The sequence below is a fragment of the Pseudogymnoascus destructans genome, assembly GCF_001641265.1.
Source record: "Pseudogymnoascus destructans isolate 20631-21 unplaced genomic scaffold scaffold_13, whole genome shotgun sequence".
In the NCBI taxonomy this organism is placed as follows: domain Eukaryota; kingdom Fungi; phylum Ascomycota; class Leotiomycetes; order Thelebolales; family Thelebolaceae; genus Pseudogymnoascus; species Pseudogymnoascus destructans.
In genome coordinates, this window is record NW_020167532.1 from 242,985 (window position 1) to 263,881 (window position 20,897).

General features: G+C 49.7%; 9 protein-coding genes across 9 annotated transcripts; 3 read left to right on the plus strand and 6 right to left on the minus strand.

The window, feature by feature from the left end:
• Positions 1–1,441: 1,441 nt before the first annotated feature.
• VC83_05259 (uncharacterized protein) lies at positions 1,442–3,733 on the minus strand. Its single transcript, XM_024468881.1, has 3 exons — positions 3,059–3,733; positions 2,340–2,736; positions 1,442–2,273 (listed from the first exon to the last, which is right to left on the minus strand). Exons 1-3 carry the CDS (start codon positions 3,349–3,351, stop codon positions 1,491–1,493), a joined length of 1,473 nt encoding a protein of 490 aa, XP_024323392.1. The 5' UTR covers positions 3,352–3,733; the 3' UTR covers positions 1,442–1,490.
• Positions 3,734–3,914: 181 nt separating this feature from the next.
• Positions 3,915–5,943, minus strand: VC83_05260 (uncharacterized protein). Its single transcript, XM_024468882.1, has 3 exons — positions 5,388–5,943; positions 4,296–5,333; positions 3,915–4,239 (listed from the first exon to the last, which is right to left on the minus strand). The coding sequence occupies exons 1-3, from the start codon at positions 5,685–5,687 to the stop codon at positions 4,159–4,161; spliced, it is 1,419 nt and encodes a 472-aa protein (XP_024323213.1). The 5' UTR covers positions 5,688–5,943; the 3' UTR covers positions 3,915–4,158.
• A 236-nt stretch (positions 5,944–6,179) lies between these two features.
• VC83_05261 (uncharacterized protein) lies at positions 6,180–8,391 on the plus strand. Its single transcript, XM_024468883.1, has 8 exons — positions 6,180–6,319; positions 6,400–6,409; positions 6,462–6,539; positions 6,596–6,617; positions 6,701–6,753; positions 6,808–7,329; positions 7,385–7,629; positions 7,676–8,391. The coding sequence occupies exons 1-8, from the start codon at positions 6,258–6,260 to the stop codon at positions 7,923–7,925; spliced, it is 1,242 nt and encodes a 413-aa protein (XP_024323214.1). The 5' UTR covers positions 6,180–6,257; the 3' UTR covers positions 7,926–8,391.
• Positions 8,392–8,397: 6 nt separating this feature from the next.
• Positions 8,398–10,169, minus strand: VC83_05263 (uncharacterized protein). The gene is made up of 2 exons (XM_024468885.1): positions 9,614–10,169; positions 8,398–9,567 (listed from the first exon to the last, which is right to left on the minus strand). Exons 1-2 carry the CDS (start codon positions 10,152–10,154, stop codon positions 9,299–9,301), a joined length of 810 nt encoding a protein of 269 aa, XP_024323212.1. The 5' UTR covers positions 10,155–10,169; the 3' UTR covers positions 8,398–9,298.
• Positions 8,658–9,140, plus strand: VC83_05262 (uncharacterized protein; the record flags this gene model as incomplete). Its single annotated transcript, XM_024468884.1, has 2 exons — positions 8,658–8,933; positions 8,982–9,140. 2 exons carry the CDS (start codon positions 8,658–8,660, stop codon positions 9,138–9,140), a joined length of 435 nt encoding a protein of 144 aa, XP_024323211.1.
• Positions 10,170–10,350: 181 nt separating the features above from the next.
• On the minus strand, positions 10,351–13,001 carry KU80 (ATP-dependent DNA helicase II subunit 2). Its single transcript, XM_024468886.1, has 4 exons — positions 12,381–13,001; positions 12,269–12,329; positions 11,704–12,219; positions 10,351–11,638 (listed from the first exon to the last, which is right to left on the minus strand). Exons 1-4 carry the CDS (start codon positions 12,866–12,868, stop codon positions 10,529–10,531), a joined length of 2,175 nt encoding a protein of 724 aa, XP_024323209.1. The 5' UTR covers positions 12,869–13,001; the 3' UTR covers positions 10,351–10,528.
• Positions 13,002–13,171: 170 nt separating this feature from the next.
• Positions 13,172–14,298, plus strand: VC83_05265 (uncharacterized protein). Its single transcript, XM_024468887.1, has 3 exons — positions 13,172–13,277; positions 13,326–13,359; positions 13,496–14,298. Exons 1-3 carry the CDS (start codon positions 13,228–13,230, stop codon positions 13,949–13,951), a joined length of 540 nt encoding a protein of 179 aa, XP_024323210.1. The 5' UTR covers positions 13,172–13,227; the 3' UTR covers positions 13,952–14,298.
• A 308-nt stretch (positions 14,299–14,606) lies between these two features.
• Positions 14,607–17,053, minus strand: VC83_05266 (uncharacterized protein). The gene is made up of 2 exons (XM_024468888.1): positions 16,834–17,053; positions 14,607–16,722 (listed from the first exon to the last, which is right to left on the minus strand). Exon 2 carries the CDS (start codon positions 16,689–16,691, stop codon positions 15,549–15,551), a length of 1,143 nt encoding a protein of 380 aa, XP_024323207.1. The 5' UTR covers positions 16,692–16,722; positions 16,834–17,053; the 3' UTR covers positions 14,607–15,548.
• A 1,336-nt stretch (positions 17,054–18,389) lies between these two features.
• Positions 18,390–20,834, minus strand: TOP3 (DNA topoisomerase; the record flags this gene model as incomplete). Its single annotated transcript, XM_024468889.1, has 6 exons — positions 20,432–20,834; positions 20,165–20,365; positions 19,939–20,117; positions 19,724–19,893; positions 18,460–19,668; positions 18,390–18,394 (listed from the first exon to the last, which is right to left on the minus strand). The coding sequence occupies exons 1-6, from the start codon at positions 20,516–20,518 to the stop codon at positions 18,390–18,392; spliced, it is 1,851 nt and encodes a 616-aa protein (XP_024323208.1). The 5' UTR covers positions 20,519–20,834.
• Positions 20,835–20,897: the final 63 nt, after the last annotated feature.

Below are 20,897 nucleotides of genomic sequence, written 5' to 3' on the forward strand. Positions count from 1 at the left end.
CTACTGCACGTAGAGTCATAATATCTAGCTCGGTCTTATAGAGCTCTGCCCGGTGTAGAACAACTGTAGTTCCACGTGCAAATGATTGAAACCCTTCTCTTGAAGGCGATGAGAAAGCTTCCTCTGCTCTCTTCTGCCAATGTTCAACCGCTTGCACACTTTGCATAGTTGTTTTCGGTGTTGAGATAATATTATATGAAGCAAATGGCTCATAATCAGGTGTTTGATTCCGAGTCTCTTGTATCTTGTCAATTACAAGTGGAGGATTATATGGATATAGTCCTGTATTTCTCCAACCAGATTGAATTGTACGGACAGTTAGAGATTGCCGTCGGATTTGCGGGAGGTCTGAAAGGAACGTACGTAGCTTATACTCATAGTCGTAGCTACGTACTGCTTGATCAAGTGCCTTTTGATGAAAGTGTTTGCACTGCTTAAAAACCGCTACATCAAGAGGTTGTAATAGATGTGTTGTATGAGCAGGAAGGCAGCAAATAACAATGTTATGCTCTTCTGCTAATGTAAGAAAGCGCTCTGTTTTATGAGAGTCATGGCCGTCAAGTAATAAGAGGCGAGTATCATCTGGTGCCATATGCTCTGCAGATAGTTGGATAAAATGCATAAGGTATTGGATTGCAATGTCGTCGTTTGAATACCCGCTCTCATTTACAATAATGAGAGCATTTGGCTCAAGGTCATCATTGTACCATGAATCCATATGAAGTTTGCCAGGGATAATGATAGCTTCTGCAAGTGCAGCACCACTTGCATTTACTGCCTCAATTACAGTAACAGAGAGCCGATTCTCAGGATTATCAACAGTCCACTGCTTTACACCGATTGGTACAATAACAGCCGTAGACTTATAACACCCAATCATATAGCCTGTCTCATCAACATTCCATAAATTATATGGCTTAATGTTATGTTTTGTAATAAGGGCGTTATATGTGAGAAAGAATTCCTCAAACACCTCTTTCTTTTGTGCTTGCTTCCGATGTGTATTTAACGTCTTCGTGTGAATTGTATGAAATTCGGGGTGTGCTTTTAGAAAGCGTTGTAGCCACCGTTGTGATGGTATCGTACGATTAGGTCGTAAGTCTGCAACTGCCCGTAGTATCATAGATCGGTTGGCAGGGACCCCGCGCTCAAGTTGGTCGTATATGAATTGACAGACCGCGGTCTCTTGCGATTGAGATAAGACTCGATTGCTACCTCCGTGGGGTAATTGAGGAGACGTAGTACTCGTAATACGACGTCGGAGTGTCTCACGGTTGACATTGAATTTATTTGCAACCCAAGCAATTGTATATGTACTTGGTTGTTTTAAGAAGAACTGTTGGGCCTCATTAAGGCGAGCAATCATAGTAGGATCGTTATTTTGAGGCATTGTAGATACTACGTTATGAAGAATACTATTATTTTTTCTATATATCAAAATAGCGGTGTACGCACATCTTGCTGTCGCACGCACAACTTGCTGTCGCCACCTACGAGCGAAGCGAGTGGGTGGAACACCGAGTACTATCTACCGATTCGAGAGATCGTTTCCGTCCCGCAGCCAATGCTGCCGCCTCGCCCTGCTCCATCGCCTGCAGCTTCTGATGCTTCTCCAGAGCCTCCGGAACATCCCCAATCAAGGCGGCACCAGGAGTAACCTCGAATTCGTCATCATCGTCTCCCAATTCATCATCGCTAGCCCCACGGCTGTCTGCAACGCTAGACTTCAAGGTCCCCCCACCGCCTGGGGTGGATGGCCTGCTGTCAAAAAAGCTTTCTTGCGAGGCTGTCGTGCTATGGGTTTGCGTCTGTGTCTGCGTCTGTGTCTGCGTCTGTGTCTGCGTCTGTGTCTGCGTCTGTGTCTGCTGCGCATGCGCATGCAACCTCTTATTGACATCCAGCAACCGGATTGTGGGATCAAATCTCGCCGGAAGGCCAAGCGCAGCCGCGACCTCGTGTGCTTCATCATCCCGCGTTCTGGTTGGAAGAATTTCGACCGGAATCTCTGACCTGCTGGGGAGCAGATTCGCCTCGTGTGTTCCTAAACTGCTCCCCTCCAACATGTGCGCGTAGTTGTGTCGTGTGGGGTCGTTCACTCGTTTCTTCTTCTTCTTGTCTCGTTTATCATTCGGTCGTACGACTACGACAGGTACGGGAGAGTATTGTAGGCACCACTTGGAGAAGGAGTTGCGATTGTTGATCAGGCCTTGGACGCCCCCTAGACTGCGCCCTCTCGTACCGACAATGAGCATAGCTGGTTCGTAAAGCTGGATCTGTAAAATAGGCCGATCAGTAGATATTCAGGACCAATGCGACAATCAGGCTGTAACAATACTGACCATTTTCTGAAATGTTTGCTGTAGCTTCCCAACCGCAAACTCAAGCACGATGCTTATAGACCTCTGTTCCGCATTCTTGTCTTGTATTTCCTTCATGAGCCTCTTGGCCTCCTTCTGGTAACTCTTCTGTGTAACGCTCTTGTCGTTCCTAATCTTCGAGTCTTTCTCGACAACATGCAGACAGATAATCTCATCGCCATCGTCCACCATTTCATCTAGCATCCATTGCAGCGCATAATTAGAGTAGGCATTCTCATCGACACCTACCATAAGCGTACGCGATCGCCTGTTGTGCTGATAACCTCGATGTTTCTCGTTCAACGTGAGCGATATCGTATTGCTCTCCGTCGGCTCCCCGCCAGCGAAGTTGTCGAATGAAACGTGAGGCACAAACTTGCTGCGCGGTTCTGTTAGATCCGACATAAGAAGGTATATTAGGTTATATTGGTAGAGAATGGGGCAGGGTAGAACATGAGCAACGGCCGCGGTACTATGAGCTAACAATCGAAGTAGGTTGAGATAAGGTGCGAAGGTGGGGTTGACGCCGGGCCGCCAGTCGCCACAAAGCGAAGCTCCTCGTAACTATCAGCCCCCGCCAAAACGCAGATATTGATAAACGGCGGTCCTGCCGAGCAGAAGCTCAGTATAATATCCAGCTGCATGCTGACGTATATAGGACAACTTGTAGATAGAATATTGAAGAAATAAACTGCACTAACCTTGGTGCTGGGGGTGATAATGTCCTGCGCCTTCCCAACTTTCGCGGCTTTGACTCTGCCCAGGAGACACCAGACATTTCACTTGGTGGTAGAAATGAAATGCTGGAGACAGATCCGTGCCTCCCAATTTGCGTAGTCGCCATATGCTCCGTGATGGTATCCAGTCTTGGGCTACTTGGCAGGCTGAATCGGCCCGCGACCGAGGCATCTCTTTGTGGCCTGGAGGACGAGGGGGAAGAGGGGGTTTCTGGAGAGGCAGAATCTGGGGTCCTTGGACCTGATGTAGTTGACATGTTTTGCTTAGTGGTGGACAGCCTTTGCTGCTACTGTCTAGTGTGCTCTATGCCCAGCAGGAGGGGTTCTAGAAGCTGAAATCCAGAGTGCTACCTACCAAAAGGAAGGTAGCAAGTGGACGCCCTTCACGCAGCTTCCGCTGAATAGCTCTCTGGCACGGCAGGTCGTCGGTTATGACCACTGCCGTGAGTTGACTCTAGATTTTGTGATTCTAAGGAGTGAACGAAGTAAACAAAAAAAACGGGTAGCAGGTGCCACCGAAACGCGAATCTTCGGGTGTTTCAATTAACCCTCCAAAATGTACAGCATTATATCGCAGGAGCAGAAGGCTCAAGGTAGCAATAACTGTGAATTTGGACGTTCGGATATTATATGTTTTGCTGACAGCAGTTGTGAAACAGGTCGCCGCTCCGCCCAGACAATGCAGCAAGCGAAGGGTTGCGGGGCATCGTCCCCCCTGCGGCTTGGCTTCAGCTTGCTCCATACGGCATTCCAACATTCCAACATGCCCACATTCCCACATTCCCACATTCCCACATTCCAACATTCCAAGACCGGCCAGCAGCCCACTGCATTAACTAAGACTGCAGATGCATATCACCAGTCACACCCATTTGCAATCTCCAATCTCTAAAACTCTTTGTTTCTTGCTTACTGCCTAATAAACTAACTAACAGGGAATCACGGTTGTTGACATCTATTTCAAAGTCGACCGTCAGCACCCCAGTTTTATACCATTTACGCCCCAACCATGCAAATCCATATCGGCGTTCAGTTCATCAGAGTAAACCATCACACCGCGTTTTCTAATATGTGCGGGCCAAGTTGCGCAAGTACCAGTCCACCAACTTGCGACCAACCTTTGCCTCAGAGATGTGGATAAGATCCTGCGTCGTATGTTAGCAAACTGACATCCTAAAATAAAGCACATTGGAAAACATACCCCTTGCATAGCGTAATCAAGATCATTAGCGTTGACAACCTCTCCATCCAAAAGCCCGTTCTCGGCCCATCTTGTCTGTCTGCTCCTTTGCTTGTTGACCAAGAGGAAGCTGCGGAGCTCCTCAGGCTCAACCTCGAGGAAGCCAGCCAGCTTCTTCAAGTCCATTGTGGTGTAAAGTCTCAGGTAAGACTTCACGGTTGGGCTCCACATATTAGTCTTGACCTCGTCCATGAAGATCGTAAGGTGGTGCTCAATGGGGTCCACGTTGAGCTCTGGGGTATCGAAGTCGGGAGGCGTTGGGGAGATGAACTTGGGGCACGCAGAGCGGAAAAGCTCCTCGTAAACTGGGAGGGACTCCTCGCCACCGCGCTGGAGCTTGAGGAGCTGGTCGCCGTACTTCTCGCGCAGGGCGGTGTGGATGGTGTCATCCAGTCTGGTTGGGTGGAGAGCAACGCAGATGGCGATAAGCGCGTACATCTGGCCGTTCTTCTTCGAGATGGAATCGTACTGTGTTCCCTTCTGGAAGTTCTTGGTCCTCGAGACGTAGATGAGGATGTGGCTGAACATGCGGATGGCATCGGCGTATCTGCGCATCATCATGTAGGAGAAACCAACGTAGTAGTAGGTTGTGAAGTGCGCAGCCATGACGCGGGCGAACATGGCCTTCTTGTTGAGCTCGATGTCGTCGAGGGTCTTGAGCGCGAGGCTGAAGTCGCCCAACAGGCAGTGGACGCGCAGGAGACCAATGATCGAGAAGTATCCCAACATGCGGTAGATGGACTTGGAACCGTAGTCACCAGCGACCGCCATCGGCTCTTCGTTGCGCTTCATGGCGGCTAATTGTTCATTGATCTGGGATCGCTGGATGAGGGAGTACAGCACGTTCAGAACGCTGTAGCAGCCCCAGGTGTTGGGGTTGTCGCGGAGGAGTTGGACTTCCTCGTCGTTGTTGGCTTGTCGCGCAATCTTGTTCCTGTAGGAGCAGAAGCTGTTGAACTGGTAGATAAATTCGTCGATGACATCCCATGCCCAGTAGTACTACAGCCGGCAACATTAGTTTCGGTCTTGCTGCTTGGATTAGGACAATCTTACGGAAGGTGGCTCCAAGTCAACCGGCCCGTCCGAGTTCAAGATGAAGTGGAACAAGCTGCAGTAGCTGTCGTAGCTCTGGAACTTGACCTCAAGGGAGGCGGAAAAGTCCAATGGTTGCGCAGCAGCGGCAAGCCGCGACTGGATGTCGTCGGTCTGCTGGGCCATGCTTAACTCCCCGCCGAAGTCGTCATCCTGATAGTTGACCTGCTCACGGTAGTCGGCGGCCAGGACCTCCTCCGCGACATCAGACGCATCATCCAAGTCCCTAGGCGGGATGCCGCTGTTCTGGAATCCGCTCATTTTGAGATGCTTGAGGTAGACGTCGCTGTCGTTGGCTTTGACGTTGTCAGAGGGAGAATTTGCGGGCGCGCTGTCGGCTAGCCCTAAAATTTCGCGTAAGACAATTTGGTGATGCCAGATGATATTTCAGTGGCGGGTGGGATTAAAGTCTTTTGGTACCATCTACAATTTTAAATATGCTATTGCTACAGGTGGGACATAATGTATTTAACTATCAGTATATATTACAGAATTTTGCTGGTTCTTATACTCCCTGTTGCTCTTTCAGTATGGCATTCTCCCAGCCAGCCCCGCTCCCTCACCATCTCCCCTCTAGTCACGTGAGTATCACAATCTTCTGCACGTGATATAATATACAGGAGGCAAGAGCGACCCACACCCCGCACCAACAGAGGCGATTAATTTAGCGCCAACCCTAATTCACGCGCTAAGCTCTATCAAGCACGCCTTATCCCTCTGAATATTGCGTCGTTTGTCCAACATCCCATCCTTCTTGAAGGTAAACAAATACCAGATATACAGGAGTGCACGACGTGGATAGTCGTCCTCGAAGTTATCTGGAAAGACCAAATGGCTACTTTGTCTAGTTCTGTGACTCTGGACAGAGCTTATTTTGAAACCCTGCTGCGAAAGTGAGTTACACCCGCTGATAGGGGCCCCTTGGCGCCGTAGGCAGATGTAACATCCAGGCTAATATGAATATTTACAACAGAGCCCAGTTTGTATGTTTACAACGCAGATTTTGAAGCTATTCTAATGCAATTTCCAATGTAGCATTCTTCTGGCGTAGACCACAGTACTCCTACGGACCTGCCCATGGTGACAATTACCAAATCTGACTACGATGGGCTGGTACGTTATTATACACTTCCCCCATTTTATGCAACTGTCATATTTACAACATATAGCTTGTTTCTTCTCGAGAATACGGTATGACAGCCCCTCAGGCCTCCACGCCAGATTCCAGGCTCTATCAGTGCGGCGCAGCTCAGGACTTACTGTGTGTGCATTAGCAAATCTACGCCGGAACCTATACAAAGGGGGGGTCTCAAAAGACATTCTTGATGCAAGCTTTCACTTCAAACTCTACATATCAGAAACTAACCCAGAGGCGATATAGATCCTTGTTAACGACACTCCAATCAGCGCTCAGGATAGCACCAACTTGGCACCAGGCGGCACATCAGATGCCAACCCCCCACAATTGACTCGGGCCCCAGAGCCTCCCACAGCATATGGAATTGCTCCCAGTTATCACAACGAAAACGCCAATAAATACACAAACTATGGCAGCCACATGGTGGGCCATACATCGAAGGCCGTAGAATACAGTGGTCAGTTCGATGACATCTATTCTCAAAATGAAGGGCAGGATGGGTACTTCAACAATGGCAACAACCGCACTGAAGTTGGCCGTGATGGCCAGTTTTTGAGAAACGCCAAGCGTACGATACAATTGAGCAACCTCCCAGAAGCGACCACGCATGCAGATGTGACAGATGCGGTCAAAGGTGGAATGCTACTTGATGTTTTCCTTCGCAGCCAAGATCGAGCTGCATCTATCTCTTTTCTAGACGGGAATGCTGCGAACGATTTTTTCCGCTATGCTAAGCGCAACGATCTTTATATTTGCGGGAAAAGGGTTAGTATTGTAGAGCTATACTATTTTGCCAATACAGGTTCTAAATTGACTCTAGGTCGCGATTTCGTGGTCAGACCGACACTTCACCCTCGCGAACCATGTCGCCCATAAGATTGGAATGGGTGCAACGAGAAATATCGTTATTCGATCCGCAAGTACAAGGCACACGGATGAGTCTATCCGGGAAGATCTGGATCACATCCACAACCTAGTCGTCATCAGCATTAAATTCGTCGACAGAGATGCTCATATATCAACCAATTCCGTCCACAATGCCATGTTTGCGAGAACCTGCATGATGTGAGTGTAGTGGATAAGTGAATTTTGTGATTCTAACATGAAACAGGTCACGAAGCAAATACAAGGGCTGCAAAATCGAATGGGATATCGATGAGTGTGCTGCTCCCATCCCAGTCCTCAAACCACGCCCAGTTCAAAAGGAGAATAATGCACCGAAGCCAAGAGCTCCAATCAACCGATTTGCTCTGCTCAACATGGATGGCGCTACAGATAGCTCGGCTGACGAAGATTCTATGCTGGGCATGGACAGCTTTCAGGCAGACCTCGTCTCTGGTTTGAACGGGGTTGCTGTGTGAACACTATTGTGATTCTCGAGTGCTGATTCACTGAGAACCGTATTCAGTTTATGTGTCTTATATTATTTTCTTATTTCTTTAGCAAATTACCTCTGATATCGGGCTGGGCGTCACACATGGTACTTTCTTTTATGGCCGCCTGCGATTGGCACTTCTCATGTTTACCACCACAGATACCCAAAAATTTGCTTTGCCTTTGCTTTTACCAACCTTCTCGGTATCTGCGGATGATTCGTTTTAGCTACTAGAGTATGTAGCATGTCCGAGTAGTAGCGCTAGAGATGCCACGTTAAGAAAAGGAATGATTTATATGCCTCCGTTTATTTTTGATTGCCAAATGTCCAGAGGAAAGGGAGTGTATAACAGCGAACGAAAGGGTTTGGACTACCTGCAAATCCTGTTGCCGCTCCTACTCGAAAAAGATCGCGATTGTTTGATCCAACTTAAAGTTATCAGATGATTTATTATAAACCAGCCTATCCATACTTTCTATAAATTACCGCCCTGCGGTGACATCACATTTACCCGATAACCCCCACCAAACTTTACTTCCCAACCCACCTCACGATCTCGACAGATCGCTGAACCCCGCCTCAAACCCGTTCTTATTATTGTTTTCTTGCCTTCGCTTTGCCATTATCTGTAGCACGTACCGCTCTATCTTTGCTCAACAGCGCTCTTTCCCCAATACCAATCACAGACACCTAGCGTCCAAAACCCACACCCGCCACTATGTCCTGGTTTCAAAAGACAATAACTCTGCCTCCCAAGTCGCGGGGCAGCTATCTCATCACCGACCACATCGTCGACAGTCTTCCAGAGCTCAAGGGCTACAAAGTAGGCCTTGTCAACCTGTTTGTCCAGCACACGTCCTGCGCGCTCTCCCTCAACGAGAACTGGGATTCGGATGTGAGGGAGGACATGAGCGATGCGCTTGACCGCATTGCGCCAGAGGATAAAAAGGGAGACCTATACAGACACTCGGCGGAGGGTTTGGATGATATGCCTGTATGCTCTCAGCAAAGGTTTGGGTAGGTAGTGGCTAACAAGCTGTAGGCACATATTAAGAGCGCATTGATTGGAGCGAGCGTGACGATACCCATAAAGGATGGAAAGCTGGCGACTGGGACGTGGCAGGGAGTGTGGTATCTAGAGTTCAGGGCGGCTAGGCACCAGAGGAAGGTGGTGGCTACGATACAGGGAGAGAAGGCATGAGTAGCATCGGTTCTAGAGCGTCACAATTCTGCTGGCTGCAACATGCCAACCCACCCAAATGTTCTTGACGATCATTACATATTGTACACCTGGTCCTATGGTATCTATGCATATAGCCATGCTTTCCCTAACGCCAACTCCGTTTGTGTGCTGCAAGTTCAAACCTTCTCCTCATTCGTAGGGAAATCCTCGATTTCTATATCGCCACCGGCCAGAACCTTCGTCTGTGGCACGTAGCCGTTGGCATCTGGCGCCTGGCCGGGTGTCGCAGCAACAACCTGTCCCTTCTCATCCACGAATTCAAAGTTATAACGCGAGAGCAGATGCGGAATCGCGGATAGCTGGGGGCCGTAGCGCGCAGTGTTATCGTAGAGTTCGAAGAGCGGGACGGCGAGGAGCTTCATGTTCTTTGGCACGCTAAGAACCTCTGTATCGTGTTAGTTCTGATCAAGATAGAGACGCGGGGAACGTACTCTGTCGCGGAAGCTGGATGAAGTAGAGTTTTTTGCATTCCTTCGGCCTTGTTACGTGGGCGGGGATGAATGGGTACATGAACGTCTCAAAGTTTGGGCGCCACCATTGCGCCAACGTGTCGCCAATTTCCCAGTCCTCATTGACTCCCTCTCCCGAGAACTGCGATCCGACCGGTGCGAGCCGTTCATTCAGTCGCGCCTTGAACCCCTCGATCTCGTCGTCCTCGGGCTTGAGGTAGTCGCCCGGGAGCTTGAAGAACGCGTTTGCAATCTGTAGCATCAGGATGTGAGGGTGATTGTGCTCGTGACAGACGAGGATGCCTTCACAGGTACGGCGCATTCCATGAAGCTCATAGTGCTCTTCGAGGCGCTTTAGGCGGGCAAGTACTGACGGGTCTTCTTCGGGCTGGTTCTCCTTGGTGCCAAAGGTGTAGTTGGAGAGTGGGTAGAGGCGGATTGTCTCCGACTGGTTCCCATTGAAGCTGAGAGGGAGAATTGGGGCGTATGAGGTTTGGAGGGCGGTGGCGGTGATTGTTGACATGATTGCTCTTGGAGGTGAGAAGGTGGAGAGAGGGAGCTGTTCCTACGTAGCACGGTTGAGCTTGTCAGGAACGGATTAACGTTGTTGTGCTGGTGGGCTGGAGTCGCTGACAAACCTTGGCACGATGGCTCCATTTCATTTCTATGAGGATCGGGTTGCTTATAACATATGTAAAGAAAAATAACCCCTTTAATGACCTAGATATTATTGGAGCTCTTCAACAAGCTCGTTACTCAAAAATTAAGATAAAAGCATCAAGTTTGCTGTCTTTAATTGCATCATCAATTCCCAGCTTTGCACACAAGTACTATGGCTAGAACATCGAATTCCTCAATGTGGTCTTACATATCGAACAAGCACAGTAGCAAAATTAACTATTTCGCACGCATCGGTATATCGCTCGTCACAGCATAGAACTCCGTTGCTTCCTCCTCGCTCACCGTGCTAACCTCCGTTTTCCGCTTGTCCACCAACCCAAGCCTCGCCTTCTTAATCTCCCACCACAGCTCTCTCCGATCACCCCCTAACTTCTCTTTCAGTAGATCCTCCTTCAGTCGCCGTATAAACGAATTATACACCTCCGGCATTTCCAGACTCGCCAGCTCGTCCCGCATCACACCCAAATTCGCAATAGCCTGCCCATAACCGCTGTCGCCGAGGCTATGCTCGACCAAGGAGCGTATGATCCCATCCATCTCCTTGCTGGCTGATTCGATCGTTGTGATATCCTCTGCCGTGCCAAGACGCTGCTTATATTCCGGAATAGCATTATCAGAGTTGATTTCGGACCTCTCCTCGCGGCTGAGCAGGGCGTCGACATTGAGACCTGACAGGGGCTTGATGGCCTCCTTTGCGCGGCGGCCCTTGGCCTTCGGTGGCACTTTCTTGACGTCGGCGGCTTTGATGAGGGCTTCAAGCTCAGTTGCGCTGGCCTTGACGAGATCGGCTGGGGGTTTCGAGTATTTCATGAGAACTTCGGGAGGAGGTTGGACCGGCTCGTCGGGTTGCACGGCGCGGCGACGGATGGCTTGGTTGATGCGGTGGAGGACGGGAGAGTATGTGTCTTCGATGGCCATGTATTCTACGGGGTTGCCCTCGTCATCCTTGCCAAATGTTGAGATGTCCATGGCGTCAACATAGGCTGACATGGCCCTGGTGAGATCATCTGTAGGGAGGTTGCGGTGTTTGGTCATGGTCTGGCCAGATAGTGTGATGACGCGGTCAAGTGGAGGGAATCGGTACAGGCGAACATCCTCGGCGAAGGGAAGAGGCACGTCAATCAGAGACTCGAGGTCTGGCTCGATGGATGGCGACAGGAGGACAAGCTGGGGGTCTTTACCGTCTTTCAAGACGATGCGAGCGACGGCATATGACTCCAGTTCTGCAAGTGAATGAACGAGAGATGAGAGCGCAAGTCGAGCCTTTTCATTCGACCTCGCAGCAACAGTAACACAGCTTTCGCCCATGTTGAAATATCGCTCGTACTACGGAGGTATGTCAGAATATGCGCCAAGATAAAGTGATAGCCGTTTGGCAAAATGCTACTGACCCTTTCGGCTGGTATGAATCCTACGATCGAGAAGCTTGCCACTGTCTCCAGCTTCGTTATGTTCTGGTCTGACTCGGCGATAGCAACTGCGGTCCGGCCATACTCGAACCCTTGAGCAAGATCATCTCTGTCGACATCTCTCTTCCCGCCAGGCGCAGACTCATCCACTATCTTGTATGTCCTTGCATTCTTCACCGAGGTAAGTGCATCACCTTGGGCTGAAATGTCTTCCATCTTAACATCGCCCTCGTTGTCACCAGCCATTTCCGCCACAACGTAACTGCTGGCAGAAGGCGGTTTGGCGACCTTGGTGCGGAAATAGCGCTCGATATCAATACACATAGCGGTATCGTACTTCTCAGGGTCCCCTAACGTGAGCTGGCCCTTGAAAGTCGCATACGGTCTGTAATCCTTGACGCGCGGTATGGATAAGTCCTGGACCGCCTCTGCCGCAGTGCCAAATATTGACTTTTCACATTTGTCCGCAAGACTTCTCAAAACCTTCTCATTGCCAGCCTAAATTGTGTCAGCAAGAATTGTAAACAATGGACCAAGATAAAATAACCTTCAGCGAATCCTTGTCTTCCTCCTTAAAGCCAAACTCGAGGTCATCAAAGTCAACGCCCCTAGTATTATGTTAGCCACCAGATGAGACATTGGGGCCCATCGAAGCTCACAAGACTACCAATTCTATGCCATCTTCATTCAGCTTTGAAGACGTCTCATCCAGATCATCAGAGTCCATCAAGCCCGTCCCATTGGTGACCAGAACAATCTTCCTCGCATACTTCAACTTCTTCGTGAATCGCTCCATCATATCAATAGCAATTATGATCGCCGAAACCGCATCTCCCACATCCGACTTGCTTGGTTTGACACTCTTCTGCAGTTTTTTCAGATCCGGCACTTTTATGGGTCCTAGAGGCTGCATAATGGAGATGTTGTTGTACCCTTCCTCCCCCTCCAAGGCGTTGTTCGTCTCATCGGTCCTAAACCCAACAATTCCAACTGTGAGAGTAGTCCGTCCAGTGATCATAATCGTAGCAAGAGAATCCCAGACATATCTCATCGCAAAGTCCAGGTCGCTTTCGTTTCTTCCATTGCTCTTCCTGCCCATGGAAGCGCCATGGTCAACGACGAAGATGGTTGCCTCCTTGCCCGACATCTTGCCGAGGCAGAGTTATGCTACTGTGTTCTTCTATCACATAAAAAAACTGAGCTGTTAAAAAGCAGATTAAAACCCAGAGTCCCTGGAAGCGAAATGGAAACCTGTCGATGATTGAAGGATTTCGATAGATGGCTGGGCTAGGCAAACGCGTTATCTCACGCGTCCAATTAACCATTGTGTCACGGTCTCACGTGCAGATAAGACAGTTTGGTTGCCTCGGATAACGGCTGATGACGGCTCCCACTTTATAGTGGATCTTCTTGGGCATCGGCTCCAACTTCTTGCTCCTTAATCCAGTCCCCTCCCCGCAACGAAGCATCAATTGAACATACATACAGCTTCACTCAAACTCCAAAATGGCCGACGTTTCAATCTTTAACACTTTGGCTCCGTATCATATCATTGCGTAAGTCATTCGTCAGGCCGGTGTTTGGGCTCCTACTGACAGATTCAGATATGGCACCCACCTCGGCGCGCAGGTCTGGCAGGTAAGTAACATAACATAGATCCCGTCTCTCGAAAACATTTCACCATCACACCATCAGCTATCAATCCCTCCCAACACCTCCCCCATCACCATCCCCAACCCCCCCATCACTCCCCCCAACTAACACCCCCGCACAGACCTTCGTCAGCGGCATAACCGCCTACCAAACCCTCGAGCGCTCCCAATTCTCCGCCCTCCAACAACGCGTCTTCCCCCGCTACTTCACCCTCCAAACCGCCCTCCCCCTCCTCATGGCCCTAACCTACCCCGGCGCCAACCTAGGCCCCTCCTCCTACCACGGCGCCCTCGCCCCCGCAAACCACTGGAGCGTGCTGTACCCCCTGACCACGGCGTTCGTGTGCGGCTTCCTCAATCTCGTGTTCGTGGGCCCGAAGACGTCGGAGCTGATAAGGCTGAGGAAGGCGCAGGAGATCAAGGATGGGAAGAAGAGTATTGATCCGGCGCCGCATAGTAAGGAGATGCTTGGGCTCAATAAGACGTTTGCGCGTGTGCATGGTGCGAGCGCGCTGTTGAACTTGGTTAGCTTGGGCGCGAGTGTTTGGTATGGGGTTTGGCTTTCGGCGCGCTTGTAGGTGGATTATGCGCGCCGGAATGCCTGGGGTCTCGGGGAAGCTGGGAGTGTATGGTTGGGATTGGTGGCTCGGACGGTACTTGGGGGTGGAAAGGGGCTGGAGATTAAATCCATCTCATAGATACATGTGGAATCAACGCTTCGAAGACTTCGTGCAGTAGAACGACAGTGCAGCGTCGCCTAGAAGGTGTTCGAACAGCCCGACTGTGCTGTTGCACGAGAAAAATGACCCCCTTCCCCCAGTAATAGAGTGATGGTTCTGCGTTTGGTATGTAGTTCTTGTGGACATGCTTGGGAGGGTCGTTTTTGAGTTTAAGAAATATATATTTGTTTATTACAGCTTCACAGCGGCTATTTTATATGGTGGTCGTGATTAAATTTTATATTATTGATTATTATTAGAATAAAATATATAAAAAAATACCATCCCAGAAGTTTAATAAGACATACAAATATTTGTAATTTAATAGTAGCTCAGTATTAATCCGAACCAGATTGATGTCATCACTATGAGTAATCATAAAATCACTAGAATCCAATACATTTATTCCCTCATAAATGCCTCGACAGCAATCTATATATGCCGCAAGTATCCGGCCCAACCCAACAGCACCCCAATCCTTCCGAGACAGTCAAGTTGGCAAACAGGCAGTCACACGGCCATTCAAAATCATAGCAAATAAAGTAGCCGGGTAGTAGTTTCTTCTCATTGACACACACACACCTCGACTTGCGAGACGCATTAAAAACTATATACCCTACTCCGACGTAAACCCAGTGAAGCCCAAACGAGCACGTATCAGCTAGGAAAAAAACGTCAACCCCCCATCTCTCAACCACCACCATTATTACTATTCAGAATACTGCCACGAGAGAGCCTCAAAATTATGGGTAAATTATGTAGGGACTGTGTGGTCTCCAGTATCCGCTCCTCCTCCCCCGATCTCCATCCCATAAAAGCCTCATATCCATGTAAAAAAAAATGAATGTTCTGTGTTCCAATCATAAATCATGTAATAAGGAATGGATTTTTCCCAGTCCCTGTCCATCCGTCCGTGCCGTTCCCATTTTAAAGCGCCCAGCCACCGTCGAAGGGGGCCCGCTTCAGTTCCGTGTTCCCTAACCTGCTCCCAATTCGCAACAAAAGTCTTGAAGAAGTGTCGGATCCCTCCATGCGGGGGACCATAAAAAGTGGTATAAATAAAATTCGCACAAAGGCGACGTCGCCCCGAAGCTGCCAGTTAAGGCGTCAGGACGGCGGAAAGAAATTGAATTCGCAGGTGACAGTGAGGCTCCAGGCCATGTGTTTTAAGCCCTGTACGAAGTCCCCACTAGTCGTGTTTCGGACCAGAGACGAAGAGAGATATCGATGTTATTTGTCGAAAAAAAGAAATGTTGTGTATTTGCGCATCGAACCGTCTCATATATTATGAGAGGCGATGCTGAAAACAAGTCGCGCTTGTTTCCTTAAAAAAATCCATTACCAAAAAAAAAACAGCCATTCCGTAAAAACCATGGGAATCGATCGATCGTCGCCGCGAGATCGTAGTATAGGAGGTATTCCCATCTGCCGTAACCACCAGAACGCCGTTAAGATATTATACAGAACCAAGACGCAAGAGCGCCTCGATGGCCTCACGCTCCTGGGAGTCGGAGGCCATCCCAAGGGAGCTGAAATCGACCTTGGGGTTAGATGCTTGTTGAGAGGAAATATGATCATGGCGAAGTGGCGCTGATTTTGCCAGAGCCGAGAGAGATGCTCCGCCGTAGTTGTTTGATACAGCTCCTCCAGTATATACATGAGTATTGAGGAAGCTGAGTCCGCTAAGAGGTACGGATCCGTTGTAAGAGGCTTGACGAAGGGCGACTGCGCCGACTGCGGCCCAGTCTTCGTCGTCGGTCATGTCTTCCGGGTCGTCTCCCATCATTTCATCGTCTGGAGGCGCTTCGGAAGAAGAGCAGGAGCCATCAAGTGACATCTTGTCTACTTCTTCCATCTCCATATCGATGTCATCTTCGTGGGAGAAGACCACAGAGTCGCCAGCCCAGCTGGAGGATGGCGCGTTGGGTCGTGCCCTGCCACCAGAGTTGTTATTGTTGATGGGCATTCCCATCGAGTAGGTTGGCATGCTGGGGGGTGGCGACTGTTGTCCGCGAGATTCTCGGCTTGGTTGGCCGTTCATTCTCGCATCCCATCTTCCCCATCCCACCTTCTCGAACTTGACGTCTCCGCCCCGTCCGCCGCCGTCGCCACCTCCACGACCTTCCAGCGCTCCGACTACCAGTCGTCGAGCCTTGGCTGGTGGGATGCTGGAGAATCCAGGAACGGAGGTGGTGAGGTATCCCATGATGTGGCGAATGGCGAGAGGGCCGTTGTTCAGAAGGATGTCGGGAAGGTGGTGCTTCGCGAGAAGGGTTGGGGTGATGGACCCGGTCGTCTCAAACCCATTCTGAGAATCCATGCTGCCGCCACTACCATCGCGGAGGTCAAAGTCGGACTCGACGGCATCCAGGTGACCTAGGGCAGTGGAGCCGTAGTTTTGCGACTTGAGGCCGTGTGGCGGCAGATTCGGAGAGATGGAGTTGGGAGGAGTAGGGAGGGTGTGGGTAGCTTTCGTAGCAGGAAAACTCTTGGCCAGACCACTAGTGAAAGCGTCTGGACTCAAGGGCTTCTTTATGTCGCGAGCATTTGCCATGGAGCCATTTAAGGCGATGGAAATGCTAGATCTCGTCGTAGCCATATTGACAGAAGGGTTGCTTGGGATCGTTTCTCTATTGCGCGCGCGAAATATTAGCCACCAGTACGATATGCGCGCAAGAAGAATATCACGAGTCGAGCGTTGGAAGCACTCGGATATGGAATTTCTTGTTGGGTTGACTCACTCGGCTTGCCAAAGAAACGAGGCGATCGATTGCCGGACGCGATGACCGGGTTGGTGCGAAGCGACTGGAATCAAGTCTTCTGGTGACAGGCTATCTTCGTACGAATTTACTTGATGATAAGGCCAAGTAAAGCGACCTTTGAAGCTCAGGCAGCGCTGATATATGCGAAGCAGATTGATTGTTTGCTGTGCGATTCTTATTGTTTGGTGATGTTGATGGAAGGACGAGATGGAAGGGGTGGAAGGGGGGGGGGAAGGGGAAGGGTATAACCATCCAGGCGGACACAGGTAAGTTAGTCAATGTGGGAGTACGTACTCCGTACTGAGAGTGGGACATGTGCCGTAGCGTAACTTACTCGTACAGTGTTGGGTTGGAGACAAAGCGGACAGGCGGATATTAGCGGACCAAGGAAGAACTCTTATCTCTCCAGCTAATAAATACGGGAACAGTACTCCGTACTTGTATTACATTTATGAATCAACCTTTGCCGGCGGTAAGAGAGAAAGGGCCCCTAAGTCACGAACCGGGAGTCGCCATACCTTGGTACCTCACATTCTACCGTGTGAAAGTGTGGTAAGAAGTACTGTTCGATGGCATGGTGGTGGTGGCATGGTGGTGGTGGCATGGTGGTGGTGGCATGGTGGTGGTGGCATGGTGGTGGTGGCATGGTGGTGGTGGCATGGTGGTGGTGGTGGTGGTGGTTGGCGTGCTGTGTGCCGGAATAACGCGTCGTTATTCGTCCTTTAGTTGAGACCAGCTGATAGATGGACTCAGTCTACGAGTAAGTTAGTAGCGACAGTAGAGTAGTACATACAGTAAAGCAAAAGCAAGGAATGCAGATAATGATGCCTTAGAACCCGCGAGACAACAAGACAACGACGTTCAGTAACGGTGCATGTTTCCTTGCTTTTTACAGCGAGGACTCCACTCCCCACTTCGGCTGGCGCACAAAGGGAATTCCCGTAATTCATCTTGAGGTTTTGATTGCTTTATCTATCCGAGCCCTCTCCACTTGCCCTCATTTCGTGCCCTTGGTGCGCCTGGATTCCCACGGATCGCAAACTTCCCTCACGGAAATTGATAATTGAAACCAAGCCATGACGTGCGTACGAAGTTCGCCCACGGCGTCGGACTTTCTCAAAAACCTTAGCTAGCTCCAACAATAACACTGCAAATCCCACGTTCCTAGCTTGTCAAGACCTGATTGCTCGGTTATTATTGAGGGGAAATCGACAACCAGCATCATGCATGGTTTGGCGGGGTCAAGTTGATCAGGCACGTTTCGATAGAACTGGACCGGATAAAATGGCACGCTTTGCTCGCCACCATCGATCAACGCCGATGAGACGTGTTTTATACAACCACCACCCCCCCCGCATGTCTGGCGAAACGTGGGTCGTAAACCTCCTACTGTACTCCGCCATTGAAGATGTATCTTCGACACGCCTAGATTCATAGTCAATACTTGGCCCTAAGTAACATAGCTTCCTGAATTGCCGATCACGTAATCGCACAGAAATGAGAAACTCACAGCTATCAAATGTCCCACTTCCTCCTCAGTCTGGTCATAGACTCGTTTATACAGTCCTATTTCGGCACGCAGAACCTCGTTCTTTGTCTTGGTACCGTCGCAGATGGCCTTAAGCTGGAGCTCCAGTTCCTTCCGTAAAAACGGCTTGCTCAGCTTCTCCTCGAAGCCGATATTGTCGTATCCTTCTATTAGCGCGACTCCAAGAGTCGTTGGTATGAATTCCTCCACGCCTCCGCTTGACCTTCCACTTTCAGCGGCAGCAGCCCCTCCCCGCCCCCTCCCTCTGCCTCGACCACGGCCAGCACCTCGGCCTCTTGCTGATGCACCGTCCTCCCTAACAGTCACATTACCATCTCCCCTTGACTGTGTCATGACGTATCCACGGTCCTTAATTTTTGCTATATGTTCGGCCATTGTAGCATCTGTTCCAATACCATTGGCGTCCATTAAGGCAATAAGATCGGGTTCGGTAAGATATCCTGGAGACACGGTCTTGCCATCAGTAAGAGTGGCTTCTTTCGGCTCGAACTGTTCCCCAAGAGTGAACTTCGGGAGCATATTTCCCGTCCAATTCTCATAAGGGTAAACGTCCAGGAAATTGCGCTCCAGTACTATAACTCCATGGGCATGAAAAGCTTCGGGGCCATATTGTAGCTCGATATCTGTTGCGGTTCCAATGGCATCTTCAGAGCAACATGCCAGGAATCTCCTGACAACAAACTCGTAAAGGCGGCCCTCGTCACTATTCCGGTCTGCATTGTAGGCAGCAATGGGATGAATCGGCGGATGTGCTTTGTCGTCATTTCGCCCTGCACGAGGCCAGTGGAAGCCCCCGTTGACTAAATTCTGGGCAAATGGTCCCCATCTGTTGTCTTGTGTGTGCTTCTCAACAAGTGATTTGAGGTTCATGCCCTTGTCAAATATATCCGTTTCTGTTCGGGGGTAACTGATCATTCCTTTGTTGTAGAGGTCCTCTGCCACTTTCATTGCGGTCTGACTGTTCATACGCAGGAATCGACTGGCCATTTTTTGCAGCTCAACTGTAGTGAGCGGTAGTGGCTTCCATCGATTGGTCGGCTTTTGCTGGACCTTGGTGACTTTTACTACTTTCGCGTCGAGACATCGCTCGAACAGTATTGTGACGGCAGCACGGTCAAAAAGCCGGTTCCGATTCCAGTGAAATGTTGCGTCAATATTGTCACGAGTATGAGTGACCTTTATACTCCAGAACGGTTCTGGCACGAAGTTTTGAACCTTCAAATATCGATCGACGACAAAGCCAAGAGTGGGAAACTGGCATGAGCCTGTTATAACCGTGAGAAGAGGGCTCTCCGCAATTAAATTGGAGGAAAGGCCTACCGTAAGAAATTTTGGCACCTCCTAATGGGCCTCCAAGGGACTGGAGTGAGAGAGTTTGAAAGCGAGTAAATGCAAAACCGATTCTTAGATCAAGCTCAATGCGAGTTGCAACTGCATCCACTTGACGGCTATCAAGGTCTATAGGATGTTTAGCTGCATTTATGACGTGTCTAAGAAATGTTAGAATACACTACAGAATGGTATCGGTATCTTACACTCGTTCTATGTTGCTGAACTTTGCTCTCTTGACTTCGATGGACGAATTGCCTTTGACTGCCTGTTCTCTAACTTCATTACCGATATGTTCCCCTTCGCGGTCACAATCAGTCCATATGAAGAGGATTCTGGCATTCCTGGCTTGGGTCTCGATATTCCTTGCAATAGCCGCTTTGTCCTTGGGATGTGTTAGTGGTTGCCTTCGGGTCTCGCTGGGCAGCTTACATTGTGGACTTTGACATGAACACGACCGTCAAACAACTTGCGGGGGGGAGGATATCTCCAATCTTTAAACTCGGGACCGAAATCTACTTCGGTCAAATGCCCAAGTACGCTTGTCATGGTAACATTACACGCTCCCCATGGTGGGCCGAAATTGAAAGTGAAGTCATAGTTCTTGGTATACTGGGCGCCAGTCACATTTCTCTGCCAGATATCATCAGTATTGGGCGCAGAGAGTGTGCTATACGCATCTTTTAGGTTCAGTCTTACTGTCGCAAAAGATCCTCCGCCAAGATGTCCTGCAACAGCCTTCGCGATGCTAGGCTTCTCCGCCACGCAAAGGATCGTGGGACCCATGATTTCCTGTCATACCATGCTCCCACGCGTCTTAAGAGGCTATAACTTTAAGAAATCTCCGGAACAAATATCATATTGACGTTTCCCGTGTCGATTCCACGTCGATATAAAGCAGCGTGTATGACCATTCAACGCGTGTCTGCCAAATTTTATTTCGACAGGCAGGGTAAATAAATATGCTTAAAGGGTTTATATGGGGGCCCTGTCAGCAGGAACAGGATCCAGAGGAACAAGCAGGCACAACCAAGCAGACCCCTGTATACCTGTATGTAGTATGGAGCGCTGCAGTTGTACAAAAATGACAGTGGCGCTTGCTTGCACTGTGATTAATACACGCGCAGTTTATAAAGTGGTCCAGCTACAGCCAGGTACAGCAGGG